The sequence below is a fragment of the Centruroides vittatus genome, unplaced genomic scaffold (genome assembly GCF_030686945.1).
Source record: "Centruroides vittatus isolate TY-2023 unplaced genomic scaffold, ASM3068694v2 scaffold_861, whole genome shotgun sequence".
Classification (NCBI taxonomy): domain Eukaryota; kingdom Metazoa; phylum Arthropoda; class Arachnida; order Scorpiones; family Buthidae; genus Centruroides; species Centruroides vittatus.
Genome location: NW_027122718.1, coordinates 2,888,241 through 2,909,221, shown reverse-complemented (window position 1 = coordinate 2,909,221; position 20,981 = coordinate 2,888,241). Strand labels below are relative to the sequence as shown.

The 20,981-nt window shown below is 31.3% G+C and overlaps 2 protein-coding genes across 3 annotated transcripts in view; both read right to left on the bottom strand.

The window, feature by feature from the left end:
• The window catches only part of CenB1A (Centaurin beta 1A), a 62,110-nt gene extending 52,625 nt beyond the window's left edge, over positions 1 to 9,485 (bottom strand). Inside the window, exon 1 of the mRNA XM_067288279.1 lies at positions 9,288 to 9,485. Coding sequence (XP_067144380.1) covers positions 9,288 to 9,340 — 53 coding nt within the window. The 5' untranslated portion in view covers positions 9,341 to 9,485. The remainder of the gene's footprint in view (positions 1 to 9,287) is intronic.
• A 5,865-nt stretch (positions 9,486 to 15,350) lies between these two features.
• The window catches only part of LOC136990191 (transmembrane protein 47-like), a 41,883-nt gene continuing 36,252 nt past the window's right edge, over positions 15,351 to 20,981 (bottom strand). For both annotated transcript variants that reach the window (XM_067288560.1, XM_067288559.1), the window contains exon 6: positions 15,351 to 17,494. In XM_067288560.1, coding sequence (XP_067144661.1) covers positions 17,274 to 17,494 — 221 coding nt within the window. In that variant the 3' untranslated portion in view covers positions 15,351 to 17,273. The remainder of the gene's footprint in view (positions 17,495 to 20,981) is intronic.

The following is a 20,981-nucleotide window of genomic DNA, read 5'->3' as shown; positions in this document are numbered from 1 at the left end:
TGACCCTCCACCCCGCACATACAATGATTTGCTGGGAAGTGTTGCACAGACAATTACGGAAGTGACGGGAGAGCTACCTCACTCCACCTCAGGGGCTCCCGTCGTGGTGGACCCCTCTTTGTAGGCGCATACAGGTGAAGAAGAGAAGGGCTTTTAATCTGGCCCGGAAGTATGCGTCGCTCACATGGTAGACTACATACAAGAAGTTCGTGCAGGGTCGGCAGTCCCGGCGTGATTGGTGGAACAGCATTTGCGCCAGACTGCTCACAACAGCAACAATCTGCAGGATCTTCTAGCGCTTGCACTCCCAGTCGGAAAATGCAGAGGATAATCACATCCTGCTAACTCCAACAGTCCTCATCACACCAAGTCAACAGGCGGATGAATTGGCAAGATTTTTCCATTGCCCCCGTGTGCAGGGATGTTTTGCGCCCCTCCTGGAGCCCCAACGATCACAGAATAGATGCAACGAGCAGCCTTTCACGATGCCGGAACTGATACAGGCGATCCGCTGGTTGTGACTTACAACACCGGGCCTGGACCAAATAGCGGTGCAAGCCTTGAGGGGCCTTCCGCCAGAGGGCCTAAGGGCTCTTCTCGATAGATTCAATGACATCTAGACAACAGGGGACTGCCCCCCAGAATGGAAAACAACGATAATAGTCCTGATAGCAAAGCCTGGACGTCCGCCCACGTCAGCAAGCTCATATAAGCTGATATCACTCACTTCACAGGTAGTGAAAGCATTCGAGAGGATGGTCCAACATTGCATCCAACTTCAGCTGGTCCAGGAGAACCCTTTCCACCGCCACCACTTCGGGTTCCTCCCTTACAGGGGCATGGAGGAAGCCCTGGTGGTTCTACATCACCACGTCGCAGTGGTTAGAGACCAACATAAATGGACATATGTAGTGGCATTGGATCTCGAAAAAGCGTATGACTCGGTCTGCCAAGAAGACTTCTGGCGAAACTGCTGACCTTGGGGATCAGAAACCACACCTGTCGTTGGCTCTCCTCGTTTCTCTTGAGGTGCGTATTTCGAGTCTGCTGGAGAGGGGTGTTCTCCACCCTCTACGAGTTCAACCAGGGTGTCCTGCAAGGGAGTGTCCTTGCGCTTCTACTTTTCACGTGTTACATGGTGGACCTGTGGGAAGCCCTCCCGCCCTCAGTCACGACTTTAGTATATGCTGACGATATCTACATCATTGTGACAAGTACTTCTCAGGTTAGCGTGACTAAGTACGCACAAAGCGCACTGGACGCCCTAGACCACTGGGCGAGCTGTTGGAGCCTGACCTTCTCAGCAAAGAAAAGTGCAGTCATTGACTTCTCTGCCAAAAAGAGATGGCCGGTGATTACCCTAACTTTGAGCTCGAGGACTATCCCCCAACGAGACACACTACAGATCCTAGGGATCTACTTTCACCAGTCTTTCACGTGGTCAGCCCATGCCGAGTACTTAAGGTCCAAACTTACGTGAGCTAGCTCGTACCTTCACTATTTCACTTCCCGACGAAACGGAGCTCACAGGGCGAGCATCCTAAAGCTGATTAAAGCAGTACTAAGCCCAATGGCAGAGTTCAGGGCTCCCTTACTAGCAAGGGCACCTATCACAACGATTAATTGCATAGAGGTTCTCTTCACAAGGCACTAAGGACTGCTTTGGGGGTGCCGAAAACTACCCCCTTACTGTCACTGCGGAAACTATCCTAGTGCTGGGTCTGGAAACACACATAAAACGAACAGGATGATTTAACTAAAAACAAAATAACACTAGATTGGAGAAAGAGCCTCATCAGCGCTATAATCTCCATATGAGATAGAAGAGAAGAGAATGTTAAAAAACTCAGTTTACTCGACATCGTTTAACTCATCACCACTGGATAAATCAACATACTTTTCCTGTTTCACAACTTTTTAGACGTCTGATAAGTCGACTCCCCTGCTGAAAAAATGAGTTCACACTGTACAATAAGCTGTGTGGTGTGAACTCATTTTTCAGGGAGGAAGTCGACTTATCAGAATTCTAAAAAGTGTGAAACAGAAAAAGTATGTTGATTTATCCAGTGGTGACGAGTTAAACGATGGCGAGTAAACCGAGGTTTTTTAAGGTTAATAACATTAATGCCTATGTAAGTCGGCCAGGACCACAAAAAATTAACTACGTAACTGACGAGTGACGAGTTATCCAGGTGTTGACTTATGCAGAGTTGACTGTATTTTATTACTAAAAAGTTTTTCTATTTTTAATTATTATAAAATGGCGAAAAACTTAATTTTGAGGATAGAGACGAGTTTTATAACAAAAAAAAATTGTAAATGCTAATAACAAGTAAAATTGTCATTAAGTCGGACCCTACTCAAGATACCACACATGACCTTCTCTATCTCCTCACCCCCTCGACCTTTAACTACCAAAATTTAACAGCATCAATCTCCTCTAATACACGAACCTCCCTGCTAACTTTCAAGAATTTTCGACAAAAGGCACAGAAGTTATTAAGCTTGAAAGAGGATAAACAAAATCATGCCTCCACACACACACACATCCATACATACAGAAAAATGCGCCATATTTTTTTGCATTTCTAACATTTCAAAGTCCAGAGTTCAAATAAAAAAATCTTTGGATAAGTCATTTTTTGGCAGTTACCATACTTTTCCTCTGTTATATATAATGAAGCCAGGAAAGTAAAAATTAATCATAAATTAAGTAACAAAATAAATAAGACTCTCTGAAGATATAATTGGACAAATGAAATTGAAATTCAGCATCTTATTGGATAGTCTGACCATTTATTGGTTTATACCAATGAATGGTTAGACTATCCAATCTTATGTTGTCATGTTATCTCAAATCCTGTGATGTCAATGTGTATGCAGATGAGCAACCATATTTGTGCAAAGTCACATTTTGTTTTTTATTGTGCAAATGACAGATATTCAAGATGGACATAAACAATTGTCATGCTAACTTAAATGCTATATGATTTGATAAGAAGAGAACACAATTTAAAGAATTAATAGATATTTATGAACACTTTCTACATCAAGATTTACTTTTGAATTTTCTACCAGATTAAAAGATCACAGGGCATTAACCACTTAATGCAAGTCTTTCTTGAAAGAAAGATGTCATAATGCACACATTGCTTGACAGAAATCATCAAAAGAAAAGTTATATTTTATCCAGAGAAATCATTATTGGAACTTAACTGTGTAGAATACTTACACATGATGCCAAACAAGAAAGGTGCTAATCAAAAACAAAATTTATTTTATCATCAAGTTATACACACAAAATATAAGCACAATAAATAATGTTAGGATTTATCACACAAAAGAAACTTAAAAAATTAAAATGTTTCTTTTGAGTGATAAATCTCAGCATAGTGCAGCACATAATGCCACAATACACAGTTCACAAAAGAGAAGAAAAAGTAACAAGACTTTTTTATTCTCTTCTCTTTACTGTCTCATTGTTTGCATCATAATCCATAGCATCTTGTTGGTACTTGATTTTTTGTTGATTAGCAATTGGTAAGCAATAATGTTGCTTACCAATTGCTAATCACAAAATTATTTTGGAAAGTGGTGTATTTGAAAAGTTAACTTCTGAACACAACAATTGTTTTTGTGAGAATGCTCTCAGAATACCATCTTCTTACTTGTACAATTAATTATGATCATAAAACATGAACAAATTGACCACATATTTATATTTATTTTTGCTTCAAATGCACAGGTATAATTTTATCTTATTTTGCATCAGTACACAATGATTGAAACAGATTGCTGAATTCATTTATATTAATATGCACAATAAATCTGTTATGACAAATTTTAAAATTTATTCAAGTTAGATGGAAATACGAAAAATAACTGTTCTTGTAAACAATTATGATTTTATTGAGATTATTCTTTTATGATCAGTGTTTATTTGAGCATATACAGTACATTATGTAACACTAAATCTGGAGCTTCCTGAGTTATCTTGGAACCTGCAGTTTCTGCCAATTTTGTTAGCCCAAGTTATCTTGGGATTTGAGAATTTCTGCAGATATCATCCCCTAGTTATCTCAGATCTACACATTAAGACTGTTTTCCAATCTGTGTAACACAAGGTTATTGCAAGGGGGTGTGCAGTTTTCACCAAATTATCATTTTTTTTTTAGTTTGTAATGAATAAAAAAAAAATGAATCAGATAACAGTTATGCATAATTCACAACCCTCATCCAAACGACTTGGGTATGAATGCTAAAAACCCATCTACACTCACGCCAAAATGTCTCAACAAGAGTCAAGCCTCGACAAACAATATACTTTATTTAATAAGGTATATTGTTTTATACACCATTAAATAAATTACAGTGACAATATTTATGAAATTAGATTGTTACAAAAATTAAGGGGCACAACAATTTTTTCTGAAAAAGAGGGGACAGAAGTATAGAAAGATTGGAAACCACTACATTAAGAGATTAAATCAATTTGTTTCACCCAAAAATAAAAATTTGAATCTGAAAAAAAAATATTTATTTAGATTGGAACTTTGGAAATGTTTATAGACAGAGTACCATAAAATATAAAATAGTTTCAGATTGTTTTAAAAATTAATAAAATATTGATATTTATAAAATTGGTTATCTACTCTCACTTTGTAAGGGAGCTTTGCTTTCATGTTTTGCTTAATTGTTTCTATTATTTGCTTTATATTAATTTGTGCATTATTTTTGCTTTTGGAAGGAAGAGCTTCATCCTTAAGTTCAATCCCTCATTTGAGATTTGTTAATTTAAACATTTGATTTCACTAAAAATAAAATAAAAATACTGATATGCAGAATATTCATAAAAAACTGTGCATTTGATTTATTTGAGTACTGTACATTGCATGCAAATTTTGACTAAACAGTTATTATAAACCAACAAAGGCTTTTATTTTGGTTGAGAACCCAGAACCTAAGAAAAAGTTAGAAAAATTATCTCCAGATAGAATAATAATTTCAAAAAATTATTCCTTGTCCTCCAAATATGAAAAATATTAATAATCACCTTCATCTTAATCAGTTTTCCTTATAAAGTTTTGAGGAAAAAAAAAGCATAAAAAGTACAGCTTGATTTATTATTGTCAATGAATGCATTAAAAAAATTCCAGAATTTAGAACAAACACAAAACCTTTGAACAAAGTACAAAAATCCAGAAACAAGTTGCTTAACTTTCCTGACAACATTTGGTGGTACTATCTGTTACAATATTTTATTTTAAAAACTTTTTATTTTTTTAATTATTATAAAATGGCAAAAAACTTAATTTTGAGGGGTGGGATGGGTTTTATAAAAAATTGTAAATGCTAATAACAAGCAAAATATTCATTAAATCTGACCCTACTCAAGATATGACACACAACCCCCTTTATCTCCCCACCCCATTAACCTTTAACCACCAAAATTTAATAGCATCAATCTCCCTAATAAACAAACTTCCTTGCAAAATTTCAGAAATTTTCAACAAAAAGCACAGGAGTTATTAAGCTTCAAAGAGGGTGAATAAAACCATTTCCCCCCACACACAAACCATCCATACATATAGAAAAAATTCCCAAATTTTCTTGCATTACTTGAAGTTTCGAGGTCCCACGTCCAAAAATTTAAAAATCTTGGGGGTCATTTTTTGACTGATTGCCACACTTTCCCTCTGTTATACATAGCAAAGCTGGGAAAGTAAAAATGATTTGTGTTTCTGTTCATGCATTTGTTATCTATGATGCTGTAACCTACCATACACTGAACATTCCAAGAAAATGGCCATTACAGCTTGGACATTGTCTATGTTCTGAAACAAAGAAAAAAACATGTTTCAAAAAATTTTTTTTAACTTAATCATAAACCAATATCGTCATATACCAGACCAGCATTTTGATGATATTCACATTCATCAAATAATTTCTTCAGGTAGCTGAATGTTTTATTAAAAGCAATGTGAATGTCTATTTTTACCATATGGTGCCAAGAATTTTGCAATTTAAAAAATTTATTTCAAGAAAAATTTTCATATTCATCAGTTTAGGCATTTTTTCAAATTTACACAAATTATGAAATAAGAGTGAAATCATTAAAACTATATGTTACGTTAAAAGAGTCAAGGAATTTGAGAGTTACTGTAATTTGATTACAATGTGTAATTTTATATTTGCAATCACATCTACATTAACATGACTTGAAACATATGACCAGTTAAATAAATTTTCCTAGTAGAAACGATGCACTAATCATATAATCCTGAAAATATTAATAATTACACAGGGATTTATATGCAAACAGAAAATATGGAAACATCGCAGATAACGTGCCATTATCAGTTTTGATTTAATTGTATATTTATATTAAACAGTCCTCCAAATACTGTCCATTTGCAATAGGCTAGTCTATATATAAAAATTTCAGAAACTAGATAAGTAACTGAATTAAATAAGTACACCTTGAATAACTCCAGCAATAAATTTTAATGGACTGAAAACACTTCAACTTATTCACATAAATCTTCATCAAGTGGAACAACACAAAAATTCAAATGAAAAAGAACACAAAAAAAATTCTAAATAATATAGAACATACATAAAATTTAAACTCAATGGAAATAAAAATAAAATAACATAATACATAAATAAGATAAAAATAAACAAGCAATTATTTATTGTTACATTGTCACAATGCTGGGCTGCAATTTTTAATCATATTTTTAATTTATTTCATTTAAAATATATGCTCTCCACCTCAAATTAGTAAAGGCTTGCTCCTGTACATCATACCTTTCCTTTGACAATAGAGTCGTGCTGGTCATCTAACTCCTTTTGGGGGAAAATTTTTAATTGAAACAACACGACTTCCAGTTTGCATCAGAAGTTCATATATAGTTAATTGGGGCCTTCTGCCCCTTATCTTTTCATATTCAGTCTTTCTTTCATATAACTCTATTCTGAAGATTAAGGAAAGACAGACAGACATCGGACAAACAACAGTGGGAATTTATAGGTCTACAATTTTTTTCAAATTGTAGCCCAACAAAAAAATTTACTTTATGTTTAATCATTCTGTTATTTATATTTCTTGTATATTTTTTTAATAGTTTTTCATTCAATATGAAAAAGAACTGATTTTTATTTCCACTCTGTGGGCAATAAGTGTTTTTCTATGCCAATAATGGGAGCAGCCAGATGGTGAGGGACAAAGCCTGACATATCCATGAAAAACTCCTCAATCCTTTACCTGAATTTGATCCTGGATTCTTCAGATCAATAGCCTTAATTTTTTTAAATACTTAGTATTCAAAGAAAAATATAAACAAAATTTATCATTGTTTTTTACAATTTGTATATTTAATATTAAAAACTTTTAATGTAATTATAGTCAATTTTGTCTTTTTAGATAAGATTGATAGAGAATGCATTTAAAAATATAAACAATTAGAATTAATCTATACTTCTATTAAAAAATGTTATTTATAAAATACTAGACTAAGAAATGTTTGCAACTCAGATTTACTTAAAATAAAAACAATTTGGTTTTCCCCATAATTAAAAATACAAGTCCTCACTTAATGTCACTGACAGGTTCTTGGAAATTGCAACATTATGTGAAACAACATATAATGAAACCAATTCTACTGTAGAGTAAATCATATAAACAAGATATAATTAGGATAATAATATTCTAATTGGATAGTGTTTGCAACATCCAGCACTTATTTTTCACCTGGCAGAATCAATTTTACTGTTTATAGACAAAATTCAGCAATAATAATTGCAAATTACTACAAATGTATTTGGATCTTTTCTCGGTGATGTTATAAACAAATGGCAAACGAAACAATGTTAAGCAAAACTGCATTAAATGAAGATTTGCTGTATAAGAATTTCAATGGAAAAAAAATATACCTTAAAAAATCATACAAAATAACTTTTACTGCATACATAAAGTTTATAATATAAGCTGAATTCATTCACCAATCAGCAAAAAACCAGCAACTAATTAACACAACCAAATATTAATGCTTTACATTTTCAACTATATTCATTAGTCATCTTCAGGTAATTTAATCTTCTAAAATAGAATGTACTATCAAACTATCAACTTAACCACATTCAAATAGCCTACAACAGGGATGGCAAACATTTTTGTGTTTGTGTGCCATATTGTAAGCATACTTAGCTTTAAAAATGTTAATGCGTGCCAAAGGTTCAGACTTCGAATAACAAAATTTAAAGAAATTAAACAAATATGCTTTAATTAGAATAACTGTAAAAAAGCTGATTGAAAAAAGGATGATCAGGTGATAAACCGAAAGGATGATTGAAAAAGATAGAAATCGTATGATACATTACATGCCAGATGATTTCTCCTTACGTGCCACTTTGGGCATGCGTGCCATAGGTTTGCCACCCCTGGCCTACAACATTGATTGGATGCAGCCAACAGCGATAGGAATTTTGCTGGCTTTATAGCGATTGGTTTTTTTATGCAACAGTTTATCCAGTTATTTAACACACAGAGTAAATTCATTCAATTAAATACATAAAATATATTTTCATAAAACATAAATTTTGAAAATTTTTGACTTAGGCAACTGTTTTACGTTGCATAAAAACAGTTGCATTGCAGTTTATATTCATAACGTAATAATACGAATACTTAACGATTCAATATTTCGTATAGAAAAGAAATTTTCTCTCTTATTTCCTAATACCAAAAATAAATTCTTAAAAACTTTTGCACTTTAAAATTGTATAAAAACATTACGACAAGTTTTCTCGACGTATAATTTATTACGACATCCTCGAAAAAACAGGTTACACACTTAATCCACTTTCTTCCTCAATAGTTAAATTAATCAATAACGTATAATAACGAGGATGTTACTTTAAATTATTCTTCTCCTGTACAAAAATGCAACACATTGAAATTTTATTATTTAATAGCATTTTAACTATTAAATAATAAACACAAACAATAATAAATCAGCTTATGCTTGACTATTAACTGAATACAATACAGTAATTAGGCATTAAACATTCATTAATCAAGGATTAATATATTAAATGTAATTTAATATAAAACCTATTGCTCAGTTGATGCTGCAAACACCAATACATTCAAACATATGGACATGTAAAAGCATTAAAAAATATATAATAAATTCTAAGCGCAATAGCATCAACGTATAAATGACTTACCATTATTTATTGTTTTCATAGGAAAATATAAATTGATTTGGAGGAATTCACGTTACCTGAATTTTGGGGAATCCTGAAGGCATTCTTCGAGTTCAATTATAACTTTCATGGTTAATTGTTATTAAAATCCTTATCTGCGGAAGAAAGTGGTTAATTTTAAATCGAATTTACTTAACAACACCAAAAATAATCATATCGATAGAGGAACGAAGTTGTATAGATTATACTGACAGTTAGACACACCTTCTCTGCCGAATTACCGAATGGTGATATAATACTAGCCAAAAAAAATTTACAGTCGCCATCTATGAAAATTTTTATCCTTATATATTTATTATCTAAAGCACTTAAAATTAATTAATTAATTAAAATAGATAATAATAGAATTTTATAACATTAATTAAACGAAATTATATATTTTCGGGTGGTTTTTTTAAATTGTTTTCGTCCTCTAGGTTCTAACATGACCTTTTCGGGTTCGGCCTGGCCCACAATGGGGCGGTCGAGTAGTGAGGAACGGGCCCCACTTCCCGAAAAATTCATGAAGTTTTTATTTTTACCCGTCTGCATAAGCGGCCGGATGGCCGAGCGGTCAAGGTTAGCAGCCTGCCGCCGTGGGAGACCCGGGATCGAATCCGGACGGGCCGAAAAATCCCCAGGAATTTTTCGGGGGTCCGTCCAGATATGTCGGTCCCCGTCCCTCACCACCCGGCCGCCCCATTGTGGACCTGGCCGAACCCATAATGGGCTTGCTATAAGAGGCCCTCTTAGTGCCTACTGGGTGGAAAGAGTTATAAAAAAAAAAAAAAAAACCGTCTGCATACGATTTCGGGTACTCCAGAGCGGTAGGCTGTTACCTTAAATACAAATTTTCTTCGTGCCCACCATAAAACCGATAAACACTAATAATTGGTCGGCGGTTCTCGTCTCACCAACGGGTTGACCACGTGGAATTTTTCGAGTTTTCTTCACGTTTGTAGTATCTAAATAAAGGCCAGTTTCTTATAGAAAAGTCCTTCCTGAAGGCATCCCCTCGGCAGAACGCCACGTGTCGTGTAACTGTAACAAAATCGAAAATTGAGTGTCACGATAGTGATCCGGGCCAAATGAAAAAGTCATTGACTGATTACATATACAGGAATCAGTTGCCGATTTTCGGTAGTCAAATATTCCACCCTCAAACACTTAAAGTAATTCTGAATATCTCATTCGAAAGTTATTTGTTTTCTTAACTCTTTCCGTCTCGTGGACACTAAGAGGAACTCTTTTAACAAGTCCATTATGGGTTCGGCCAGGTCCACAATGGGGCGACCGGGTGGTGAGGGACAGGGGACGACATATCCGGTCCGTCATCGTCGGACTTTGCTGTATTATGTGAGATATTCCATGTTACTTTCGTATTTGAGTAAACTTCTCACAGTCTTAGTATATGTAATATTGAAAAGTCGTTTGAATCGCACCAATAACAATTTTTATTTTAAAAATTTATATATTTATTTCCTACGAATAATGAACTTTTCTTTAAACGTAATTCGCTTGTGCCAGTAAATACGAGTCGACCAAAATGGCTGCCACAAACTCTCGTATGTTGTTGGGCACGCCTGACAACATACGAGAGTTACGTGTTGTCTTTGTAATAGCTTTTCTCACTGTAGTCAAAACATTTTATCCGCATTTGCGTCCGACATTAATCCTATTTGATCATATCTATCCAGCTCTTTCTCGGCAAATAATTCACTTCAATTTCGCCAACACCTAATTTTGCTGAGCTTAAAATTCTTTTATTTTTACCTTTGTGATATTGCAGAATCTATAAGTAATGAATATCTGTATTTCCAATCATAAAATATTATTCTCAAACAAGAGGTACAGTACTTACACCGAATGTTTGTAGGATTATAACGAAAAGGTCTGCCTGCAATTTCGATGCCATCAGTGGAGTTTGTGAAGAGTTGGTCAATTCCAGTCAGATAAACATTAAACAGGTATAGAGAAAGCGGACCGCCCTGTAGAATTCCACGGGATTATTTAAATTGCTAGGTCCCGCTCGGAAGTCGGTTTGGGGGTCCGAATGTGGACAATCAATCGAGAAATTAAAGGTCTCGGTTGAACAATAAAAGTAGTTTTTTTTTTTTTAATTAATTATTAAAACAAAAGATGAATTGTATGGAAAAGACCAAAGTCGGGGGAAACGTGGTTTGAGAGGAGTCGTATTCAGTGACGAAGTTGACCTCTCCCGCGCTCTCCGACAGGTTTCGAATTGTCACCGGGTGACGACGGGAGACCAATCAAAAGACGACTTTAGGGGTAAAACTGATAAATACGCGCGATTCAGACGGACGTGACGTTCTTGGTGCTCCACTTCAGGAATTTTTGCGATCCTGCAGATCAGCAGCAACAGATCTGTCGACTCCTGGGACTTACCGTCGCTCTTTCGTTCGCCCAGATCCACCCTTTCGCCGGAGGACATCGCTCGAAGCCGTCTGTCTCGACGTCCGTCATCGAGGAACAGAAGGAAGAACTTCCTACTGAACGTCGGACGCTTGTTGGAAGTTTTCTCTCGCTTCCTGAGCTGTGTTGCGACGAAACTTTTGTAATATAATAAACGGGTTAAATGATGAAAAACCTGTCTCAGAGTTTTTTCATTCCCATACGATAGTCGTGACCGCGCAACGATCCTACAAACACACTCAGCGGCTAGCCTTACAAAAAGGAGATACGTTGTTTCTTTGAATAATGTTAGTGTTATAGTCCAAAAACAATTTAAGCGCAGTGTAGGAAAACCTTTTATCTGCTCCTTTCTCTCTCAAACTTTGGACCAAAGTGGTACATAGATCGTATCAACAGCTTTTTCAATATCTATAAAAGCTGTAAATAGTTTCGTATGTTTTTCAGACAAGTGAAGTTGAATGACTGATAGAGGGTCGAAATTTGCAATATTTTTGTTGCTGTTTTTTACATATGCATATTGAAATTTGGATTCTAAATCCATTTCACTAGTCCATCGTTAAATTTTTTGGTTAATGTTACCTATGGTTCCAAGATGGCGGTTCGTCTCCGATTCCAGAAAATAGAAGGGAAACAGTGGGGACGCACGTTCTAACCTAGCCTAACCTATTCTAATAAATTACCATAATTATTGCCAACAAAATTATTAGAATAGGTTAAGTTAGGTTAGAACGTGCGTCTCCACTGTTTCCTTGCTGGAATCAGACGAGCCGCCATCTTGGAACCATAAACAACTTTTTTTTTTTTTTTTTTGATAAAATTCCCGTAAAGGATTTTCTTAAAGTGGGTAAAAGAGCTATTGGTCGGTAATTATTAAGGAGTTTATCACCCCTTTTGAATATCATATAGAGCCAAACAGAATTCCATGAACCAGGATATAAAAGTGTGTTATACATTTTGTTAAATCAAGTAACTTAAATTACTACCAAATTCAGCAAGGTCTAAGAAATTTAATCGGGATATGATCACCTCCCGGTGATGAATTACCGTGCATCTTATTGAGTCATTTAATTCTTCTGCTGTGAATTTCGAATCTAGATATTCGTTATGAAGTGGTTTTATAGTCGAAGAAAATTGAATACAAAGGATTTTGGAAATCGTGCATAGAAATTTGACCGTGTTTCAAAATTTATTTTTGCAGAGTTTGTTGCTGGAATGGATGTTAATCCGGAATTTTTTAATTGTTAAAGGAAAAGGTAAACATTTTTGGTCATCATTTATTATAGTAGTTTCCAAGTTTGCAAAAAATCTTTTCTTTTTTTGCTTTAACACCTTAAAGTCTGCACATAAATCCAGCAGAAATTCGGAACAAATAGTAAAGTCAATAGTAGAGCTTCCACTATGCTCTACACAAGTAAATTCAGCAGGATGGTCAGATATTATGCGACCATTATGTATATTTCTAAATCTTATTATATTTATCGTACTTGCACCCATTTATGCATTTTAATAAATTTAAGAAATGTTATAACAAGTTATTCATAATAATTTTATGTGAGAAATCTTATCAGCACATTATATACTTCCAGCAACTCCAGTCCATTAAGGATAATTGTCTTAAGAAAAGAGACTAAGAGTCTATAAAATGCTACATAAGTAAACATGTTGCATGGTTTTACAAGTAGATAAATGTTTACATATATTTTAAAGTATCTGAAGTTAATAAATGTGTTCACACATTATGAAAACTTTATTGAGCTGGAATATATGGAGAGAGACAAATGAAGATAACATAACAAAAAAGTTCCATAATTCATAATAATATAAAAAAGAAAAGACATAGGAATAAAAAGAGAATAGTTTGGAAAGTCAAAACCTCATCTACTTTAAATTATTTTATGATAATAAGACCTAACAATTGACTTGTCATCTGCAATTTATTTTTGAAACAGTAAACTATAGTACAGGGTGTTCCATGTAAAACCAGCCTTTGCAGACCGAACAAATTAATCTAATCTACACGTTATTAAACGTGGCCGATTGAGATAAAACTGAAAATTTAGTTTTATTCACAAAATATTATGGAAACTTGCCTAACCCCTGCTTCGGCGTTTGATCGGCAAAAAAAATCTCTCTTGTGAAAGATATAATTAAAGAATTTTTTATGTTGACATATAAATCAGTTAATTAAAGAAGTTGGAATATCGAAGTATTAAAATTGAAATATTTATTGCCCTAATTAAATTTTTTTCCCTCTAAAACTAACTTAACATTTAAACAAGTTTTAGAGGGAAAGAAATTTGACATTTTCTCCAATATTAAATAAATAATTTAATTTTAAAACATCTTATAGGCAGACAAAAGTTACAGTTTACCTAATAATAATAAGTAGAAATAGTTTCTTCAAAATCTTTAATTTTTAATTCAGCCATTTTAATTAAGAGTTTAATACCTTTCATTCATTTTCAATTGCAATCTAAGCTAACAAAGCATTAATTTAAAACATATATCAGAATAATAAAAAAAAAACAATATTTGCTCTGTAATAATATATATCAGAATTAATCAATTTTGATTTAATAAAATAAACAAATAACAATTTCACAATAAAAATGTTTTATTGCTAAGAATTTTATATATTTTAAAGTACAACTTATAAAAAATTTATCATTTTTAAAAAACTGTTTCGAGCTATGTTTAACGCTAAATCAATTTGCAGAATGTAAAGTTTGTAAAATACAAGTATTTAGCATATTCTTAGATAGTGATCGTACAGACTCAAATCTCTGATAACATGAAAAAGAGGAAAATATTCTAGATAATGCTAATATCTAAATAAACATTGAAGTAAGATATTTAAGTTCTATTGTTTGAATGAAGAGAATGATGTATACAAATATTTCATTATCAACACAGATGTATTTCTAGATTTATATTATATCTAGGAGTACAGTATTTCTTATTTAAAGATATATTAGCAATTAATAAGTAATAATAATAATGATTAAGCGTATTATAATTTATGAAATATAATAAAAGTAAGGGTTTGAAAATTAGCATAAAAGCAAAGATCTGGTAAACTATTTTTTGCTATGTTTTATAAGATGATTTCACTGCTTCGTCCAATAAAATTTGTGAAAATTGTCGACAAAACCATTTTATCGTTGCCGTTCGAGGTTAGAATGTCATTCACATATTAAAAGCTTAATGTTTTTGTTTAAATAACTGAATAACTGGAGGAAAATCGTAGCAATAAAAAAGTAAACTTTTATTATAAAGGTATATAAATTTTTCTAATTCATAATAAATGATTAAAATTTCATTAAAAATTTTGTAAATTTGAAATCTGAAGAGGAAAAGTGAATGAAAAAAAAAATGTTTTTATTTTCAAAATGTATTTAAAGAAATAAAAGTTAAAAATTTCAGTTTAAAAGCTCAGATGCAGTAAATATTTAAATATTGTAAACAAATTGAATTAATTTGGAAAGTAATCACAAGCTAATTTTGTTTAATTATAAATTTTCCACGTTTTAAATAAGGGCCTAAAGAAAATTTTCTCAAACTCGTGTTTCGCTTCTAATTTCGGTTGGCGTCAATAGGATTTTAAAACAAAGTCTGAACATTTCTATTGTAGAAGTTTCTTCTTATTTTATTTAATGAATGCACAAAGATTTAATTAGCTAATTTTATTTTAATGCGAGAAAATTCTTCTTTACATATCTAAAACTTTTATATACCAGTACTGCCAATCTGGAACAGTCGTGAGATCTTCTTGAGTGTACTCATCCCAAAGTAAATGTTTTATAAAATATTTTCAAATGAAAAAAGAAACTATATTTAAAAATATTTTAGCATTTTATGATAGTTTTTAATTATAAAATCTAAATTATTAAATTATTCTTTAATACATGAATACTTGTAATAGGATAAAGTGAATTTTATTGCATAAAATAATGTTCAATATAATTAAAATTTAAAAAAAATAGAACAAAGACAAGTCGTATTCACCAAAATTTTAATAACTTCCATTAGGTGCTGACAAGTGCTTATATTTTGTAAATATATAATAAAAAGACTGAATTAACATAGCAATGCTTAAGCTGCTTATAAACGAAGAGCAGTGAAAGGCAGTGTTTTCCTATAAAACGTTACGATTATCGTAATTGAGCTTTGTACTGGAGGGTGACTAAGTTGACAGGAAAATAGTTAATTTTCAGGAAAAACAACTGAGAACAACAATATAAATTTCAGATTGTAGAACAAAAAACTATAGAATGTTAAAAATAACATTTTCACAAAAATAATTTTAAACACAATATTACTATATACAACTTGAGTATGTAGTTTTATTTCCTAACAACTTAGATTGGCACATACATACAATTTCTGTATTGATTCATAAGACAGCAATTCAGGAACATGACATCTATTGCAAATACTATACACTGTGCCCTTCAATGCTGAATATTCAGCACATCTCAGTATATTACTAAAAATTTTAACAACTAAAAATTATATTTCATCACAGTTTGATGTGCATCCTTAATTTTATGCCTGCTTAAAAATAATTGGCATTACAAATTTTTGTTTTGTATTTTTTTTAAAAAGATAATATTTAAAACAAAAATTTGACAATTTGCAAAAACAATCCAATAAATTAAAACTTCACACAATCACAAATATATTCAAATAAATTTCTATTTATAAAATACATGATGATGATAATATTTTAGATTTTAAATTTGATTTTCCTATATTTTAAATAATTCAAATAAATAACACTAAGTACACTTAAACAAATAAAATTATCAAAATCCTTCCTATCACCACGTTCTGGTATACGGCTTTGTAGTTATCTATTTGGCAATTTACAAATAATTAGCAATGATAGATTTTAAAAAATGCGTTACAAAACAAATTTACTGTCTTTGATAAGTTAATTAGCAATATAGTTTTCATTAACCTGTGCCAGTGTTCTTTCAAACAACACAAAGCGAAATTCAAAAGGCCAATATAGAATAATAATAATAGATTTTATAAACAATATTTATTTGTGATTTTATTTTTCTTTATAACAACAACCCTATCAAAAAATCTAAATATGAATGAGATAAAACTTTTGAGGTAGAAAATAGGGGAAGGACCCTGTCGTTAGCAAATATTTAGATTATATACCGCTGCTTTTAAATTGTATGCAGCATTAATATATTTAAATGAAGTTTCAATAGCACCCCTGAATAATTGGCTGTGATGTTTGATCACATGTTTAATGGTTAATATGTTGAATGGTTTTTAATAAAAAGAAAGTTTTATTTTATGCAATATTTATATATTATAGTTCTTTTGTTAATGCAAATGTATGTAGTGAGAGAATATTAATTTAAAGGAATTTTAGTTAATATAAAATGTCTGGAGATGGGATTGTCAATATTACACAAGTATATTTTCTAATAACTGATTTTGGTGCTGTCACTATTTCACAGCTCAAATTGTTGAATCTATCAGGAGTGATCATACAAAGAGGTGACTTTTAACACACTGGACAATGATTTTGGATGGACGATATGTGATATATATACAGTGCAGTCGATTTGTTACGCACTGCCGTCGTCGTGAGTGACGGTCCGTTCCTTGTAATAAATTTCTTCTGTTTCTTTGTCACAGAGTAACAAAAGAATGGCACCAAACAAAAAGATTGCTGCTCCCCATCCAACACCATAGGCCCATCCAAATTCCCAAACTTGTCTGTTGCTGTCTTCAATCTCAGCAGCAAAGCAAGCAGGATATATGACAAGTGCAATTAATATTGATAATACTGAAAATAGAAAATAAAATTATATACACATTTATTGTTTTCTTGACTAACACATATATTATTGTTTTTATATAACAACATAGATTTAAGATAAAACTAATAAAATCTATTATACTACAGTTTAACCTATTAATGACACAATAATTGATAGTAGTAATACCTTTTATAAAGAATAAAGAAAAACATTAAAAGATCAACTGATCTGTAGAAAAAAAATTAACAGAAATGAAGATTTTCTAATGAAAGGTCTAAAATAATATGAATTGAGAAAGAATTTTCTAAATACCGTATTTTACGGACTATAAGACGCTATGGACTATAAGACGCACCTTAATTTTTAAACAATTTAAAAAAAAAAAATACCTATAAGACGCTACGGACTATAAGATGCACCTGAATTTTGGAGGCAATTTTTCGAAGAAAAAAGTGCGTCTTATAGTCCGTAAAATATGGTAGATAATCCATTTTTTAATTTCTTTTGTAAAGAAGAAATTTATTTTTAATTTTTTTTCAACAAAAAAAAAAAAAATAAATTTTGTGAAGATTTCATTGAATATTTTAATGACAGAAAAATATTTATAAATAAATGTTTTTCACCCTACCCAAGAACCACTTTTTTACTTTAGATATTAAATTTATGATATACAGTAAACTCCCGATTAGCCGTGTGCAGATTATCCGTGCATGAATTTAATTTTTAAAAAATGTAATGAAGGTAATGATTTGATTAAATTTTGGAAAAAAATGACAATACTGGATGCGATACATGGTGTAACTCAATCTTGGAACAAAATAAAGCTAATAACACTCGTTCGATCGTGGAGGAAAATTCTACCAAATGTAGAAGGTGATTTTTTGGATTCTATCAAGCCCGAGATAAGTGAAACAGTATCTGAAATAAGTGAGCTAAGTGCAAATTTACATGGCTTTGAAAATGTTGATAGAGAAAATATTGAGGAGTGGTTAGAACGTGATTCGTGTGATGGAGGTTTTCAAATAATGAGTGATGCGGATATTATTTCCAATCTCATTCAACCAAAAGAGCAAGAGAATGATTCTGAAAGTAGAGAAGAAGAAATTATCAATCGCATTAGTCACAACACGGCCCCGAATTCTGTTGACACTTTGTTGGAATACGTCGACCAATGGGAATTCGAGTATAACGACATAATAGCTCTTAGAAAAATTCGAACTGATACTAAAAAATCGTTAAAAGATTCCTGCAAACAAACCAAAATCACAGATTTTCTTAATAATGAGCATTAAACATGTTAAAATAATTGTCTGCCTTAGAAGTGTATATGTTGTATTTTAGAAATAAATAATTATAGTTCGGATTATCCGTGCCACCTCTCCCCACCATTAGCCTGGATAATCGGGAGTTTACTGTATACGAAATATTTAAATTTGCACAGACTTTCCGATGCTGTTATTTGTTAAGATAATGTTGTTTTACTAGCTGACAATCTTTAGATTAAAATATAATGTCAATAAACATTAAAGCTGATCCAAATGATGTTCAAATTTTTAACAATAAAAATTCTATAATAAACTTATTAAATTTAAAGTTCTTTAAAAAATCCCAATTTGCAACACATATTCTAAGTTTTATTTCTTTCATATAATTTTATATGAATATAAACTGTTTCAGAAAATTACTTTAACAAAGCCAAAAATTAAGTAAATCCTTCATATAATTTGTTAGATTAATCATTTATATATATATAATCTTTTAACACCAAGAATTGCAACGTCAAATCTCACTATAAACCAGAGATGGGCGACCTTTTTCTATGTAAGGGCCACATTTCAAAACTTTTGAACTGACGTGGGCCACATAAACAAAAAAACAGAAAAAAAAATGTTGGTAAACCACAATTATTTATTAATATATAATTATAAATTAGCATAAATATAATTAATTTAGCTTCTGGCACAGATGTAAACATAATATATAGGAAATATTTGATTAAATATTATTCACTGCTAGTTTTAAATTAGATTCAATGTGTCTGTTAGCCGGTTTTTTGTTTTAATTTTACTAAATTTATTGCGGAAAAACTATTCACATACATAAGTTTTAAAAATTACGTTTGAATTTTTGCTGCATACTTCCTTAAGCTGGAAAATTGATATATTTATTCATATTTTATGTGAAGCAGGCTGCAAAAAATATTACTGCGGGCCGTGGGTTGCCCATCTCTGCCTAAACCATACTTTTTCTATAACAGATGTTTCTAAATTAAATTATCATTGCAAATTATTTAATAATTAACATTATTAATAGATGGTAGCCTATATGTCTATAATTATAAGAATGAATGCAAATATTCTTCAATAAATCTTAAGAAATTCATGATGTCAATAAATTTAATATATTTACATTTAATAGTATCTTTTAAATTAAGTAATACACACAAATATATAAATATAATAAAGTTTTATTATATATTTTACTTTAATTTAAGTTTCAATTTATAAAGTAATGTATTTAATAATTATCTAATTTAGCATAGTTCTTTGACCTGAGAAACATTTTACATAGTAGAATTATTCACAGTTTCTGAATATCTAACTAAAATGGATTTATTTATAAATTCAAAAAAGAAAGAAATAAGAACAAAAGTATAAATAATAAAAACTTTGAAAATTTCATTGTTTACTATTTACACTTTTTGTTCTTTCTTGCTTGAATTTATAAATAAATCCATTTTAGTTAGTAGCATTATTCACAGTTTCTGAACATCTATACAGTAAACACTATATTTTCTGATGTATGAGACATGTCCTATTTTCCAAAGGCATTTTTGGAAAAATATTTCAGTACATTTCTAGTCTACTTTATTAAAAAATTAAGTATTGTAATTTTCATACAATTTTTCATTTTAATTTTAATACAATCTAAATACATTTTTACACACCAAATGTAGTGTGTAAAATGTATTTAGATACAAAAATAAAGAACATTCAAGTACAAGCAACAACATTACAAATATAAACATCTACAAACCTGGTAGTTATGTTAAAGCCAAATTAGATCTGGCTATATTACTGCTACTATTAATAATTAAAATGCTAAGTAATTTGGCCTAGAGATAGGAGTTAGGTATCATCTATAATTAATTTAATTATAATTTAATAAGAGATGGCACCTAATGCCTACTTCTAGGCAAAATCATTTAACATTTTAATTATTAATAGCAGCATTAATATAGCAAGATTTAATCTGGTAATCATTTGGCTTTAACAACAACATTGCAACAACTTTTCATTTCATAAATAAAAACATGTTTGTATTTGTAGGCATATAAGCAACATCCTATTTTCAGACAGTATTTTTCAGAAAAGTTCATCTTATATGTCAGAAAATGTGTTAATTATATTACAATGCAATAATTACAAGTGCTTTATTTTTTCAGAATACATGAATAACTTTAAATATTAATTACTTATTTATATTTCAAATATATATAAAGTTTTAATTTAA